Genomic DNA, 17,688 nt, shown 5'->3' on the forward strand with positions numbered 1-17,688 from the left:
TTTGGAGACCTGCCGACTCTCAGCTTATGTGGTAGTTACTTTCCAATGGAAAAATGTATCAGACTTCAAAGGAAATACAAAGGGTCTGATTTACTTACTCAGGGCAGCGGTTTTCTCCAGGCCACCAATTTGAAATGTGTCAAACTGGTTACCCTGCTTACATTTTTTTGCAGCAACCTGTACCTTTATGTTTGTATAGCTGTAAATATATGATTTATGTTCTGTCCTATTTTCAACTGAACACGTAGCCATTATGAAAAATACGAATGCATACATGCTTAAAGTTAAAAAATAATGTATTTGTTTCTCCTTATGAAGTGTAAGGATTTTGTGGGGCTGCGTTTGTTTTCTGAGTGTACTTCGCCCTCTGCTGACGAAACTGCAGTACTGCACCTTTATGGTTTAATATTGGCTAAAAACAAGGGAAAAGCAGTTTAAGAAATGCACATACAATTTAAGTAGAATTCTTCAAAAGTTTATAATGACAGTAGAATTTTTCTTTAATGGTAGGTTTCTTTAAATAACTGTCAATGCGAGTTATTGCACCATACCTGAGGGAAAAAAAAACCTTCACTCATTTCAGTAGGATGAAAGAAACAAAAAGAGACCCTTTCATCCTTGGATACATGCCACTGCTTAAAATATTTTGTTTTCAGAGTGGGAATGAGTTCAGCAAAGAGTTTCAACGAGTTCAAGTTCAACATTTTCTGAAACAAACTGGTGGATGCGGCCAGCAAGGTGCACCAGCTGAAAGAAATGTTAAATTCTTCAGATGCGAGTGATTGTCATTATCACGTACATAACAACAACAAAACAACAACAAAAACAGAAAATGGGGGGAAATGAATACTGAATTTCTCTTGCACCCGAGACTGTTTAAGCTGCAGCACATATTTGTCTTCTTATAAAGAGGCACAAGGAAAAGTGAACATCTTCATTGACTGATAATAGTTCTAATCTGTTGCTAAGCCTGCTGGGTGACAGCACTGTAGTCCATATGTTTGATCTTTACCCATGTCAGTAATTGAAATGAAAACGTCTTCCTGTGTTTAGGAGTACATTGTCATGTGGTTCAAATTGTTAACTTTCTCTACATCCCTAACTTTTTTATTGTGGTACATTGTACTAACAGCATTGAATACCAGCAAGGAAATTTCTTTTATCTCCATTTTATCTGGCAGTGAAAATAGTGCGAAGAGGAATTTCTTTTACTCAAGCTAAAATAATGTATTTCGTACATCCAATTGGCGAATAAACAATGCAATGACCGGATGTGATTTATTATCCATTATGAGGGAAAAAAAATCTAGAAACTGTATAAGCTTAATAAATCACATTTGCACAATGAAAACTCCTAAAAAAATGTGATCAGTTTTGTCTAAAGTCTGTGATATTTTTTAATATGAATATACAGTCAGAAACAGCTCAGGTTAATATAGAGAATTTGAATCACTTTTGTTTTTTAAATAAGTTTAAAGAATCTCATCAAAGTTTTATATTTTCATTCTATACAGCCTTTCACAGAAAATGAAGATCATGACATGTTATTTTTATAGATGTTGTTACGGTTTAAATAGCTTGCACGGTGACAAACTGATTAGCATTGCTGCCTCACAATGTTGGGTCCAATTCTGGATGTAGGGTTCTGTTTATATACAGTTTTTTTTATTTTTAAAGATTTTTTTTTATTCAACCTGTGTTTGCATGGGTTTCCTTCACATTCTCCGGTTTCCTTTCACAGTCCAAAGTCATACTGGTAGATTAAACGGCTTCTTGGAAAACTGGCCCTGGTGTTAGTGTGTGTTTGTGTCTGTGTGTGCCCTGCAATAGACTGGTGTTCAATCCAGAGTGTATCCCACCTCATGCTTGTTGTTTGCTGGGATAGGCTCCGGCTCCCCTGAGACCTTGTATAGGATAAGCGGTTAGAAGTTAGTAGTTGGATGGATAAGAAATAGATTGTTTTTAATGGTTTGTTTTTCCTATGAACATCCAAAGCAATCCCAGGCAGTGTGGTGGCCTGCCAGTTAGCTCTGCTCCTCACAGCACTTGTCTCCTGGACTCAGTTCCAGACTGGAGTGCCATCTGTGAGGGGTTTGCATATTTTCTCCACGTTCACATGGATTTTTACTAGGAGCTCCTGTTACGCAAGCTGGTTCAGACTCCCGAAAGTGTTGTTTAGGACCCTATGTAGATGGTACAATCCGGAAGTGACTGGAGTAAGACTTCAGGGGAAACATGGCAGGATCTGGACGAGATGACAGACAGGGGAACGTGAGGGCTGTGGTCCGGTGCTCAGGGGGTGTGGCGCATGTGAACAAGTCCAACACAGTCCAAAATAGGGAAGCCAGGAGATCCATCCAAGACGAGACATGAATAAGAACAGGGAACTAGGACATGGAACCAGGAACATGGAAGTTAAAAGAAGGGTAACGAGGCCAGGCACTCCTAGCCCCGGACCTAGCTGGTCAGGACGCTGTTCTGAAGCCTATGCCGTCGGGTCACTCCTGGACCCACTGCGTCCATCTTCCAATGCAGAGCCGAGAGCTATGGAGCCGGCGGGGTTAAATAGCGGAATGGCGGAACAAGACACAGGTGCCAGAACTTAAACTAAATGAAATTTAGAAAGGTGGGAGCGCCCTCTAGAGGAGGGAGAGACGATTGTGACAGCTCCAGCTTGCTCCCACCTTCTAAGGCCTGTGTGTGTCTATGCAATCCCATGGACAGACTAATGTCTCAGCCAGGTTGCAGTCCTACCATGCCGCCTGGGATCGAGGTTGACATGACCCTAACTAGGAATGAGCAGTTTCTAATAATGGGCGGATGGAAACACAAATCCTGACATACAGTGGATTCTGGGTAATATCTCAATTATTATTAAGGCTTCAACAATTTTCTTGGATTCTGCAATTTTTTCTAAGACCGTAGGAGTTTTCTGGGTAACATTTGGGTCCACAGCACAACCAAATTAAATGACCTCAACAGTATTAAATGTCCATACAGAGCTGTTTAATGAAAATACATTTCTGAACGTGTATTCTGCTCTCTCCTGTTTGTGATGATCCTCCAGAATTCCAAGAAGTTACTTTGTAAGGCTTTCTAAGTCTTTCTCTTTCTGGACCCATATTGTTTGGTTTCCATATAGCCAGGTTTTTTCCTCATTAGAGCCTTTCGAATACTTTCTGAGAATTTGTTCACAACCAATGCCAAACTTGACCATTAAATAATTTCCCCTTGTATCAGGCACGTTTCCGTTTCCTGTTTTGTATCTCAGTAAAACACTCCAATTTTTATTTTTTATTTTTCTCCTAGGTCTCTATTGCACTGAAACACTATAGAATCTGAACATAGTTAATCCATATGGTTCACTTTGGTGAATCTGCTATGCTAATCAGACAATCAAATCTGCTTCATGTCCTTCTGTCTAGGTCAACTTTTTAGGACTGGACAGCTGAGAGGTGCTGTTTGAAGGAGAGGGGCTTATTTTACAGAAGGCATTTTACAAAATAAATCAATCCCTCGACATATTAATAGTGCTGTTTAAGACATGATTTCTTTTTACACTGCCTGGCCAATACACTAGGACTATTGCCTAACATTACCTAAGATCATTGCTTACATTAGACATAACACAAAAGGTCTATGAGTCTCCCGGCACCTTAAATTATTCACTCACAATTTTCTGAAAACGCGATAGAGATCCAGTTCATGGCAGATAAAAAAAAAACTTTAAATAAATTATAAATAAATGCAATGCAAAAGAAAAAAAATGTTGCAAGTCTGCTAATATGTTCTGTAAAAATATTATTTAAACATAAATTTGGATAAGATCAATGTTTTGATCCATTAGCAATCTTGCCCAGATTTGGGTCTAATAAATATATTTATGGAGCATATTAGCAGGCTTAAAAGCCTTTTTCTGTTTAGCATTGAATGGACTACTCTATATACTATGCACCTTGCTGAAGATTTTGATGAGTCTATACTGTGTTAAAATGAAATGAGACACTTTAAAGTTCTTTGTGTCAGTGCCATGGTAACAGGGGAAACATTTTTAAAGTATTGTTTTAATATGGGACATACTGTACAATTAATGCTAAATAAGGGTGACCATTATTTAATCTATTACTATATTTGAAAATTTATAAAGAGGCTTCAAAAAAGGATATGAAAAAAGGAAAGAAAATGATACAAGATTAAAAGTATTTTTAATCACAGATACTTTTATCCATTGCTAGTAGGTCTATTGTGTCTATTGTAGTAATGGCTGCCACTGTGGGTGTGGACAGGCATGTCCACCACTCCAGACCCTATTAGCCTGTTGGGGAACCTTTTCCCATTACTTTTTCTTTTATTTCATGTGCTGTTTCTGCATGCACTCTCTTAATACCCTCTCACCTCCGGGAGTGGTGCAAAAACTGGCCTCCTCGTCGGCGCAACCAGGACAGGTGGCATACTTAGAGATCTCCGGGCCCTCAGCGTGCTGCCACCCAGGCCAAGAGTCTCCATCTCACTCACGCCACTGTCCTTCCCAATCTCCTCCAAGATTGCTCACAGAGGTCCCTTGCTTCACTAAGCCCTTTGCTTGCGGATTTCCGGGCTCAACGAGTTTCCCCTTCCACTCTCACCCACCAGCCAGTCCCTTCGGGAAAGATGTCTCTCACATTGTCGAGCCTTTGTGGAGTCATGGCTTGACAAGCTTCACCCTCTGATGACACTATTTTGCTTGGAGCCTCCTGCTTCCCGATGACACACATGGAGCTTCCTGCTTACTCCACTCCATGACATCTACTGGTCCTCTCCTCCCCAGTCAGGCCTTAGACAGTGAAGGTCCATCTCAAGCCACAATCGACACCTTCAGCCGCCACCAGGCTGGGTCTCACACACTCAGGCTCTGCTGTCCTGCTTCACCCTGGCTCTCTCCCTGCTGAGCTTCCACATATGGTAGGTGTGATCTTACACATCTTTCTTTCTCTGTAGCTTACACAAGACTGAGGTCTTGCTTGGTGTCCCATTTAGGAAGCAGCCTGCCTGTTCTTATACTCCTGCCATTACCTCTTCAACTTCTCTCAGCTGTGGTTGTCAAGGCAACATGTCCCCCTTTCAGTGGAATTTCCTTAAAGGGCCACACTCAGGATGGCATTACACTATATATTGTAAAATAATAGTCTTAACAAAACATATGTTCTCTTCTGCACATCTTTCATTGTGTCACATCATGTTACCATTTTTTCAGATCTGTCTAAATAAAACAGTGGCCTATCTGATAACCTAGACAGGTAGGCCACTGTTTCACTTATAAATCTCTAAAACTTCAGAAACGGGAGGCCAGAGATGTGTGGTCAGTCAATTAACTGGGGATAAGTGGGCAGGATGACTAGGATATTTATTTTAACCAGATTAAATTAAATAATAAACTTTATTTTATTGTGTAGCACCTTTAAAAGCAAGTGTTGCAAAGTACTTGAAAAGCACAAAGCACTTTTCGGCAGACAGTGGGCACACACAATGGATCAGAATCCCAATGACAGTAGGGATGGGAAAGTGATGCAGGGAGAGATGAAAAAGAACGAGTGTCTTTTAAAACACTTGACTGTTTCAGAAAAGGCGGGGGGTGGAGAAGATGGCTGAAAAGACTGTAACATTTGCCAAGTTTGGATTTTACACAATTATATCCAGGAAGAAGAGGGCTAAGTAAATGTAAATGTAAGATTTACTAGATTTACCTGAAGGAAAATGATAGAATGATACAAGCAAGGGGAACCTGTGAAAAAGAGATGAGGTGAGAAGGGCCGCGAACAGAACTGATTGAGTAAGGAGACGTGGGGCAGACGCACAGCAGGAACAAGCGCCTGGCACACATGAGTGGGGAGAGGAGTCATGACAGGGGCTGGAAGTGTAAGATCCAGGAGAAGAGAGCAAAGGCTGAGTCAGACACGGTTGAGAGAGGAAAGGAGTTGGGAGGGGGGGGGGGTCAGGCAGGCAGGGAGGAGCCAATCTTTCAGTGAGAGGAGAGGGTGTATGCAGCAAAGGCAGAGGGCTCACAGCAGGGGGATGCTTTGGAAATTAATTGGTATCCTGCAACTACTCGCTGAAATTCTACTTCCTCATACCTGATCCCATGTCAGGTCTTTGAATGTAACAGAGAAATGCAGGTAATAGGATTTTAAGTTGTGCAGGTTTTATATCCATACTTATCCAACAACAGTATTGCATCCACTTAGTAATTAGAATGCGTGAAATAAATCATTATAATGACAGTTATACTAGTATTGTTTTTTTTATTCATAAAAAACTTCAATGAAACTTAACGAGATCTGACAAGTGCATTGTAAAATTGTAGCATTGTTCCACTACATTTAAACTCTGTTAAACACCTTGTTGCCATTTTCCTTCACTTCCCTAAATTGCCTTCAACGGAGGACAACAATGAAACATGAACATATAAATTCCTTTCAAGGCTAGTTTTTAAAGTGTAGTGTCACCCAAATAATATTTATAAGACACATTTTCACTACCCACGTGGACTTAAAACTGCTCTGTAATGGATTTCTTCTGCCAGTTCTCTGCCCAGTTTGTAAGTCGTTTGAACTATTGAAGTCGCCACTGCTTATACTGTACCAGCCGCTCCAAGGCCACAGAATTGATTGGTATTCAGTAACATCACTTTTCGAGGCTGAACCACACTAAAAATATTCCTGAGAGGAATTTATCAATGAAACTATATTCCCACCAAGATGAATAAATAGGATTTATTTAAAAAAATAAAATGTACAATAGATATATTTACAGTCATAAGTAAAAGTAACAGTTATAAATAAGTGTTCTTAAATAAATAACAACTATACAATATTTACATTGGAAACCACCTGATATAAGGAACAGCTCCATAAAGTGAAAGAAATTGGTAAGCAATGGTTTTCTAAAAATACAGTTTAAGTAATAACCATTAAATTTTGTTTTATGTTATCTGTTGCTCAGTTTTATTATCTATAAGGCCGCACCTTTGAACCAATATCTTCCTAACTGGAATTATTGAACTATGGATCAACAGCACTAACAGTTACATGAGAACACAGTTCTGTGCACACATTATAAGCAGTCGGGAAAATACTTAGGACAGTCTTTTTTCATTATGCTTGTATATTTAATTCAGCTCGTCTTCCTCATCTGAATCACTATCAGTGTCAGTACTGGAATCCTCGTAGAATGAAATCGTCGCTTGAACTGGATAGTTTCTCAACAGGATTTCTGCTTCATGATATAAATAGTCATAGCACTTTGATCTGGGCCAGAAGAGCCTAAAACAGAAGAAATATTAAACATTAACATAATTCTCTACTGGGAAGGGGAGGGGGGATTTAATGGGTAAAGAAAATTAGAAATACATTTTCTAACTATGAAACAAGAACTACTGAAATGCTAGCCACTTTCTTATAAACCAGAGGTATTCTTATAGGTCACTCTTTATCACATGTTATATAAAGATTAAGAGACTTGTTTAAGCAATTGATCAATTAAGCAATGATCAATTTTTCAATGAAGAAAGTGCTGGTTCCTTGAGGGTTGAAATATTCTTATTTTGTCCCAAATGATCTGTAAATTACTTAATTGAAGACATCACATAATAATATTAATAAAAATAATAATAGTGTGATACTCTTTTATTTAATGTGGTAAAATTAGGAAAAGATTCTCAATAAAAACAAATAATAAACATTAGAAAACATGGCATGAACACTTTCTAGACCAATTTCAAAAGAAAATTGCTTGATTCTTTACACGTAGGCTAATATCCTGTGTAAACTGTAAGCATGCAAACTTACTTCGCAGGATGAACAGCTTCAGTGTGCTTCATGCCTGGTACATTTACCATTGGACTGGGGTAAGGCTGAAACACAATAAAATAATATATATAAAACATCAGCTGCATCTAGATACAAAATAAACATACTGTCTAATACAGAAACCAGGAATAAGCCTGTCTACTGTTAAATTGTTAATAAGAACAGTTTATTATATAATACATATTATTGTACCATATTTCTGTACGAGACATCCAAACTAGAGTAATTGTGGATAAATGCTAATTCATGTTACTTGATTTAACTCATCGTCTGCTTAACTGAAGATTTTTCAAGCTGCCTGAAAAAATACTAAATGTTATACAAGTGTCTACATGAGAAAATAATTATCTGTGTACCAAATTAAGATTTGATTTCAGTATCTTAAAACTCAAGTGAAATACGATTTGCAAACACAGACTTTCTTCAGAACTAGTAAAGGAAACCCTTTCCTCTTCAGCATCAACCTATTGATGCTATACTGTATTTCAGTTTAAGATTATATTAACAAGTCAGGATTTGGATAGCTGAATTGGATTTTCCATAGCCATTGTGTTTAGAAAGCAAAATAAACTTACAAAATTATTCGTTCTCCTTTCCTTCCTCCTTGATTCACTTGAGAGACACCAGGGCCTCCACAGATTCGTTATTCTGGAAAGCAGAAAACAGTCGGTTAAAAACATATAACACCCTTTAAAAACACAGACGTCTGAAAACACAAATCCTTATAATTAGCCTACCTCTCTGGACTATGTTCCTGTTTTGTCGTGATGCAGCGTTCACCTGCGATTCCTTTGGTTCTAGTATAGCCGTTGTCTTGCATTGTATCCTTCTTTCAGATGGTGCCAATTCCCCCGAATCAACCTCGGTTTTTGACTCCAATGAGAAGTGGAGACGCTTATATGCGATCTCACAACCTTAACGTCACAGCTATGTCGCACGTGTCCTGTCACAGAATGCCTTGGTGTTAAAAGTCACACTTTGCACAGGCATTTGTTTGTTTTTAAGCACCTTATCAGTAGTCACTGTTCTGTCATAAGTTTTCTTCTTCAAACGGTGACATATGTATACATTTGAAACATTTAAGAAACGCAAAGATCACGCAAACAACTGTTAGCTGTTGTGCATTGTATTACGTCGTATTAAGTAACAGGTCGATTGTTTTTCTAATCTGTCAAGAACTATCACCCACAACAGCTGAACTTGTGGGGTCTGTGCTTTATGCGTATAAATGTTTTTACCAGAAGGTTAAATATTGTGGCGTTTTTTTAAACAATGCACGAACGGAAAGGGGACACAAGAGTATCATGAAAGTGATACTGTGGGTTTTTTTTATTTTACCTTATTTGATCTGATACTTAAAAAAACACTGTTCTTTTTCGTAATGTTCTGTCCCGCTACTTGACAGTCATCTGATCCCTGACCGGCTTGCCAGGTGTGAAGCGAGAAGGCGCGTGTCAGCTCGCACCTCAACACGCCTCTTGACGCCTAGACAGCAGCGCACGTGAGGCACTCACTCCTCTCACTTAACACCTCAACATATTTGAGAAACAACACTTATCTGTGGGAACTACTGGATCGAGAAAGAGTCATGCAAAGTAAAAATAAAAACACGTTTTCGGCTTCATTTATATCACGACTGCAGAATGTAATGCATAATCGCACATTAATACGAGTGTATCTTATATAAGAAAACGACAGAACAACTTGATCAACAAGTTCACACCGTGATTCCTCTTAGAATGATGAGGATTATACAGTACATGTTTTGAGGAGTCTGGCCAGGGGCCCGCTTTCTTATCACGGTTTTCTTTACAATTATTTGATTATTTGTTGTGAACGTTTGAGTTTGCTGACAGGTTTGCTGAACTATTTGATTTGAAGCACAAAATATTGAGCTACTACGTAGGACAATATACTCTCTATATATATATTAATTGTTCAAGAAGTCATAACTGGCGATATTTATAGAATGTGTTTTTTTTAGAATTTGAAAAGGTTCTCATTAACAATTTTCAAAACAATGTGTGTGCTAGATTTGCTCTTCCTCGTCATCCTTAGAAACGTTTAGAAACGCTTATCTCCATTATTAACATTTATTTCTTCAGGTTGTAAATGTTAACATACTGGGAAGTAGCTAAATTAAATTTGTGTTTTATTTGAGTTTATTATTCCTTTTAAAAAAGCGACTCTGTGTTAAAACTCTTGTTGATATCGGCTCAGGTCCTTAAACGTTTTTGTATCCTGCTCTCTGTCTTAATCCATACGATGATGCTTTGATGCTCTTTCAAAGCCAAATAGTTTAAGAATGCCCAGTTCAGCACAGTGTATCTCTTCCTGTATTACTTTGAATGGATTTAACCTTTATCTGAACTATATAGCCTACGAGTTCACAGGCTGTCACCCTGCAGTTTCTCAGCCTGAGAGACACCCGGGCTGCTTCGCAAATGAAACCTCACACTTCTGCACCTTAGGGCACTTTTCACCATGAAGCTGGAGTGAAGCAGCTAGGTGAAGAGGTTTCCCCCCTACAAACAGCACAAACAATTATTCCCACCGCATACTTTTGTGAAATGTCTGGGCCAGTTGGCACAGTTGAAATCAGCGTTTGTGCTGAGATATAGCGCCTTCTTTTTTCTGGGGCGCAGGGGAACAGAACTGCTTGTATTTGAGATTGTATGTTGGGTGAGAGGTTCTTACAAAAGCATCGAGGAAGAAACAAGATTATAGAACAGCATGTGTATAAAGGTCTTCCAGAGGTTTTAGACATTACGTTATCGGACGGTATTATTTGTATACAAAAATGTGATTTAAAGATAGGACTGTTAGTACTTTAGTTTTAGTACTAATGTTTTTAGTCCTCATTTTTCATTCTTTTCAATTTTAATTTGTATACTTTTCTTTAATAAATATTGCTTAACGACGAACCTACCTAATTCTTGTCTTACTTTTCAGATATATATTCATACGAGTTTTGTTTCAAATTAAAACTTAACTCAGTTTTCAACATGCCAAAATGTGTGCAGCTATTTTAGAAATAATGCTATTGAAAATTCAGAACACTGAAATGCCCAACACAGACACATTGAAACTACAAAATAATTAATTCGATTCTGAGTCTTGAACTGTATGTGTTCGATATCTTTGTCACCGACGTTTGACACGTCTGGTCTCACAAGGTGTGCAGGTGTGAAGGTGACACTTTCTAAGGCCGACTGCTCGCTTACTCAGGCACGCCTGACCACTTAACAAAAATCTGAAAAACTCTGGAGGGGAATGCAAAGTTCATGCCCTTTTACCCTACATTAGTTTTCCCAGACGTTTTCACCAATGTAAAACAAGAGTAGATCAAGCGTTCAGTCCGTGAATGTCACATGACACCGATTAAGACTGCCGTTTGGAAAAAAGAGGAAATGCTTCCAGTATTATAAGTAATACTTTTAAAAAAAGAAGATTTTTAAATTAGAGAAGAATTTGTAAAGATTTAAAAATGGCATGCTGAAAAGTGGAGAGTTTCATATTAAATTAATATCAAATAACTAAATAACCACATGACTTGTAAAAAATGTCATAGTATAGTGATCTTTAATTTTAAGAGTGTAGGCAGCTGAATGACATAAGCTGGAAACTTTATTAATAATTCAATATATCCAGTATGTGTATTATACTAAGGTATCTTAGAATACACTGTTCTAGTGAAAGGTTTTTTTTCCATGTGACAAAGTCAGCAGACATCACGATTTTATGAAGTACTGTACACAGGATTTGAAATCACCTCGCTTAAAGTCTGCAAAAATAACTGAACTTCCAAGCAATTAAATATATATATAGTACTTGCTTCATTTAACTTATTATATTATTGCTGAAAACTGACTTTTCATTGCACTTACACTATTATCATTATCACTAGTAGTTGAACTACTAGTGATGACAAGGAATAAGTAAATGTGAAGAGTAGAAATGAAACACAATTTCAGATCTCTGGCCTTGTCCGGGTTTGAGGGGGCAGAGAGAATGCTGACACATGCTACCCACTGAAGCAGCCATAGCAGTAACAGTAGAAGTAGTAACAGTAATTCCTTGCATTTATATAGTGATTTCCATCCCAAAGAACTTCAAAACTTTTAGAAAAGGACATCAAGACCACCTTCATCCATCACAGGCCCCTAGGGCCTCAGCTTGGACAGCATCAGAGACCTGATGAGATCAAGCTACAGGGGGATGGATGTAAACCCCCATCTAACCTGCCTGTGGTCCTACATGTCTAAGTACTTGTCTGTGTTTAGCAAAGGACAAAAGATTTCATTTTGAGAATCTATCATACAAGTAAGCAGTGTCTTTGGAAAGCTTTTCTCACTAAGTGAAGGAAGACTAGAATCAGAAAACAGTACAAGGTATCAGGTCCAATGCATTGGTGCGTGCTTCAGATAATCATTTTGGTAACAGTTTTTTGAAAATGAAAAGAAAAAATATTAAGAATATTGCATTGTAAATGTATAGGATAGTATAGGAAATGTATAGAACAATTCTGGAAAAAAAGGCATCATGTTAATTATGAAATACAACAGACCTTTCTTTTTTAAATTGTAAACTGATATATTCAAAATGCCTAGTGAAGAACAGTACAGTAGTAAATAAGAACAGTAGTAAATAACAGTACAATACAATGCATTTCAACACCATAATACACTCACAAACATTAGGCTCTTCCTCTCAAATGAATAGACTGTCAGTGGTGGACAGAATGAGACTGTAGTCCCTTACCCACCCCATCAGAAATACAACAGATTTCCATTGTGTTGAGCACTGGAGGAACTACTGGAGTGCGCAGCTCAATGCCACACATCATTAAGTTCATCTCCAGGCAGTTCAGCTAGAAGAATGGGACGGAGTGGGCTACAGATGTGTAAAACCTTGTGGAATGCTTACCCTCAAACTGTTCTCACTATCTGCAGAAGCCCAACACATTATTCTTTGGGGAGCTGTTTGGCTCAGTACTACGTATCATATTGGCCGTGTGTATGTCGCTGCTATAACAAATTGGCTCTGCCTTCCATCAGTGTGTTTATCCCGGTGGGTATTTTGTAGCTTTTACTTTAAAATAATAAAAAAAACTGTGCACTAAACAAGAGCAATGGGTACAAACTGTATATACATATTTCAAGTTTGTAAGCCAGTGGGACAGTGGTTCAAGGGTCAGTATTGCTGCCTTGCAGTGCTGGGGCTCTGGGCTCAATTCCTTTACTTCTGGGAAAACATGCCTCAGTGTGAGTGTGAGTGTTTTTGTTTCTGGATGTGCCCTGAGGCAGACGGGAGTCCTGTCCAGGGTGTAACCTGCCTCACGCCTGTAGCTTGACAGGCTGGGCTCTGACTTTCCTTGTGGGCTCCTTTCTAAATTTCTGTTGGTTAGAAAATGGATGGATGGAGGAGTTACAGGAAATTTCTTTTACGAATAGGTCTGTTACCTGCACTTTCCGCTTCAATTCATTATAGAACTCAAACACTACAGTTTACCTGTCAGTTCAGTTTCATCACAGGCAGTTTTTCAATCATCACCATCACAAGTTTCTAGCTTGTGATGCTGGAATTAACATTCACCTAATCAACCAATGTCCACTTAATGAATGCAGGGTAATTCAAGGCATTTATCTTTGCCTTTTGAACAGTACCCTTAAAGCTTTTGATTAAATGCATGACAACCATGCTCTAAAATGTATTTTTTCCTTTGCATATCTCTTCCACATCGCTGGTTTCCTTTTTTCTACTCCTTTATTCTTGTTTTTATATTATTGGTGGATTTACACAGTTTGTTTAGGTACTAGTCGGTCATGCCATGATGATTGTTCACAATTCGTTTATTATCATATAGGGTACCGTGTAATATCCCTTTTTTTCTCTAAATCCCTAAAAACAAGTTGAACATAAAATGTAGGATTTTGAGTGTGTACAGTACATTCAGAATGGGCCTATTCAGCTCAGAAAAAATGTAATAGCTCTTTACCTATATGGCCTTTTTGTCTAATCAAGGGGAAGGGATTAAAAAGCCTACAAGATACCACTGGGTGACAAATATTTCTCAAGTGAAGGTGTGGTGAAGTGTGAGGCTCTGAAGAAGAATCTTGGTCTCCAGGCTTTTTACTCAACCATTTGTTGTGAAGGTGTTAGTTATAGCACGTGTGAAGAGCACAGGACCAAAAAAACCCACTGGGACATTTAACAACACAAATGTGCACTGGGTAATGCTGACACAAAATAATGTTAAAAGTCTTAACGGGTTTTAAAATGAAACACAGAACAAACAGTATTGAAACCTCCAACACTCTGTTAAATTTGATTTACTTTAAATAATGTTTTAAAACATACCAAGATATCTTGCTTATGATAAGTACTGTTATTTAAGCTCGAGCTAAGGTGTCATGTTTGAGGTCTCTTGAATTTAAGTTCACAATTTTTTTCTGTTGCTTCTGTGCAAGAACACAACCAGCTTGTAATGTTTTATGGAGTTGAGAGGATGTCTGGAATTTTGTTTTGCTTGCATCCCTTCTTGAAGGCTTAGAAGCAGAAGGCTTCCATGTAACTAGTCTGTAAATTAATTTGAGAGACATATAGTGTGCTGTGCAGTCAGTTTTTATAAGACTTAAACACCATGACAGATGTTAGGTTTGGGGAGAATTAATATTCAAATATCAGTGCTTTGGATTTAGAAAAAATGCAATTCTGATTGCTAATCACTTTGCTATTTCATTATCACTGGTAAAAGTGTTTGGCACACTTTCGCTTGATAGTTAGTGTGGCCTTATTTCCTATGTTAGACTGACAAAAAAAACTTTAATATCCTGTATAGCAGATAGAACACATGACAAGTTTAATTCTTTTCCTGCACCCACTAAAAACTAATATGAATCTGACAGTAAAGCATTTTATCAGTTGTACATTAATATATTGATCGCCAGTATTAGTGACCTGTTTACTCTTACGTGTTTCTTGGGTGTAATGTCTTGATACTGTCATATTTTATTTTTGATAATTTCCTAGCAGGTTAGATGTCCAGGCACTGGGTTTATACCCCATTTTATTATAGACATGATAGGTATGTGTAGACCTTCTGTTTTCTTTTTGTGTCTAAATACCTACTAATGAACTGCTGAATTATGAATTATTTTGTAAGATCTGTACTCTTCTTTTTCTGTGGATTTCTCACAAAAGGATCATCAACATATCATCAATACTCCCTGGGAGATTTCATAATGATTTTCTCTGCAGTGGTCCAGTAATCTAGATTTCTAATTTAAAATCACTTGTTTAAGACATTCATATCTTTTTTGATGGAAGACGATTTTGTTATTGTCTTTGTAGAGTCAGAGGTCATCAACTAGAGCTGTACACATCCAACTATGTCAATCATTCTCCAAAATAATTTGGAGCAGCATGCTGATTAAAATGTTTAGCATTAAATGGTATTTGTCCTTTCTCACTGAAATAAAAAATAGGGCAATATAGAACACCAGTAACTCAGCAGTTCTAGGTGTTATTAATCAACTGGAGTATGATGTTACATTAAGTTTTCAGTCCTACATGTCAGTATAATACATCACTATCAAATCAATCAAATCACTTCAAAGGTGTTGTACCATGAAGCACTGTAAAATATAATGAATAGGTAGATCACGTCCATGTCAAAGAAATAGAGTAGAGTGTTTTAGGCAACATAGAACCCAAAATAATAAGCACAATTTATGTCTACTGTCACATAGGCAGCTATAATGTTTGATCTCTTGGCAAGTACATTATTCACACATGGCTTACACCTGTTAGGTAATAAAATTGTGAAGCACTTCTAAAGAAAAGATCAAACAGTTAACATTCTATACGATTCTCTCTGTTAAGCATTGAAACTCTTTCATACACAGTGCCCTGCAAAAGCATTCAGACTCTCCTATAGTGTCCCATTTTGTGAAAGTACAAAAGTATGCATATACTGTACATTTTTAAACTGAATATCAGTCCAAACCTGAAGTCTGAAAATGAAGACTTCTAAATGTAAGATAAGTTACAGAACATAAATGCAAAAACAAAAGACAAAACTATGACTTATGTTTATTCCATAAGTATTGAGATCCATTAACTCAATATGTGGTGGGAACACCCTTGGCAGCAATTAGATCCACAAGGTTTCTTGGGTGAGTACTACTTTGTACACCACCTAGGAGACATTTTTGCCCATTCCTCTGGGGGATCTTGCTTGGGGATTACTTATGCACAGCACATTTAAGCTCTGTATTTGTAGCTCTTTCATTGTTGTTGTTGGCCTCATGGTGGAATCCCTCAACCCTCAACCCTCCTTCTTGCCCAGCTGCTCTGGTTGGAGGGACAGTAGTGTCTGGGTGGTACAATGTTTCTTCCATTTCTTGATGATTGAGAAGACTGTGCTTACAGGGATATTCTGAGATGCTGATATTTTTACCCTTCTCCAGATCTGTACTTTTCAATGCCTTTTCCCTAACTTGCTTTGAAACCTGTTTAGTCTTCATGGCTGAGTCTTAGCTTGAAGTTCACTAACTGACCAAGGAACCTCAAGAGACAGTGTTTTTCTTCTAAAATCATGGGAGCCATTATTGCAGCACACAGATAGAAGCTACTCAGCTAAATGCGTGGCTAATTAAGGTATTTTATTTATTTTTTTTTTGCTTTTCTAAGGTTTAAAATTAAGTGCTACTTTAACGTATCATGACTACTTTGCTTGGAATACTTTTGCAAAGTGCTTTACTATGTTTCATTCTGTGGGATCTTTTACATTACACTAACAGGGCCTCTATTAGGCATGTAAAATTAGGAACAAGTAATAGGTTTATTCCATGCTGAAAAAAAGAAGAAAGAGAACACAACGTTTCGGCCGTGGAGCCTTCTTCAGGTGTGTCTCACACCTGAAGAAGGCTCCACGGCCGAAACGTTGTGTTCTCTTTCTTCTTTTTTTCAGCATGGAATAAACCTATTACTTGTTCCTTTGCAGCCTACGCATGCTGACGCAGCTACCCACCTGATGTAAAATTAGACTGAATCTATGTAAGTTAATTTATTGATGTATGCTGTCTTCAATACAGCTTTCATTAAATATGTTAAAATCATATTATCAAAAATAATCCCTAAAAATTTGTAGTGTTGTATTTATTATTTTGCAACATTTTTGAATAATTCCACATCCATGTCATTTGGAATGCTGTCAACAGAATGTAATGACAATAACATTTTTGAATAGTCAATTTATGTGAAGAATGTGAATAATTATTCATTATTACTAATTTATTTGGGTGATGCTTCTGTCCAAAGTGAATTACAATAACAAATTACATTTATACAGTTGGGCTTTTTTAACTGGATTAATCTGAGTGAAAAACCTTGCTATTTGATTTGAACCCACAACGTTCCAGTTCTGATTTATGGTTGTTATAATATATGTGTATTATATAAAAATCACAGTTTATGCAGTACCCATTGTTACTTACGTGAATTATTTCAACATTTGTATGTTAACAGCAACTCCAGACCAGCGCACATACAGTGTACTTGTTAACTGTTACCAACTGCAGTTCCTAGAACTGAAATTTCACTATGGATGGTATCTTCGCTTGGGGATTTGTAAATAAAACGCATAGAGTATAAGGAATTCAATACAATTCCCTAAAGAGAAGAGATGTAGAATACGTCAAATTTAGCATGTATTAATTTCAGCAGATCTTTGAGTGTACACCAGGGGTCGCAGCAAAAGTTTTGCTTTCCTTAGTCATGAAAAGCCACCCTCTTCGGTGATGGAGCAGTAAGTGACGTCACGAATTATGCGACAGCTCTC

At 37.6% G+C, this 17,688-nt stretch overlaps 1 protein-coding gene across 1 annotated transcript; it reads right to left on the reverse strand.

The window, feature by feature from the left end:
* Positions 1–6,766: 6,766 nt before the first annotated feature.
* On the reverse strand, positions 6,767–9,491 carry LOC148674939 (protein ripply2-like). Its single transcript, XM_088627187.1, has 4 exons — positions 8,582–9,491; positions 8,420–8,492; positions 7,824–7,888; positions 6,767–7,298 (listed from the first exon to the last, which is right to left on the reverse strand). The coding sequence occupies exons 1-4, from the start codon at positions 8,662–8,664 to the stop codon at positions 7,145–7,147; spliced, it is 375 nt and encodes a 124-aa protein (XP_088483313.1). The 5' UTR covers positions 8,665–9,491; the 3' UTR covers positions 6,767–7,144.
* Positions 9,492–17,688: the final 8,197 nt, after the last annotated feature.

This window comes from Lepisosteus platostomus, chromosome 3, assembly GCF_059453375.1.
Source record: "Lepisosteus platostomus isolate fLepPlt1 chromosome 3, fLepPlt1.hap1, whole genome shotgun sequence".
Lineage (NCBI taxonomy): Eukaryota > Metazoa > Chordata > Actinopteri > Semionotiformes > Lepisosteidae > Lepisosteus > Lepisosteus platostomus.

Bases quoted from the DNA above. Each gene is read 5' to 3' on its own strand.
- LOC148674939 (XM_088627187.1), bottom strand. From the start codon at position 8,664: ATGCAAGACAACGGCTATACTAGAACCAAAGGAATCGCAGGTGAACGC. The intron at 8,493-8,581 runs GTAGGCTAATTA...TCTGCTTTCCAG, and splicing joins CAGGAACATAGTCCAGAGAG to AATAACGAATCTGTGGAGGC. The intron at 7,889-8,419 runs GTAAGTTTATTT...ATTGTGTTTCAG, and splicing joins AAAGGAGAACGAATAATTTT to CCTTACCCCAGTCCAATGGT.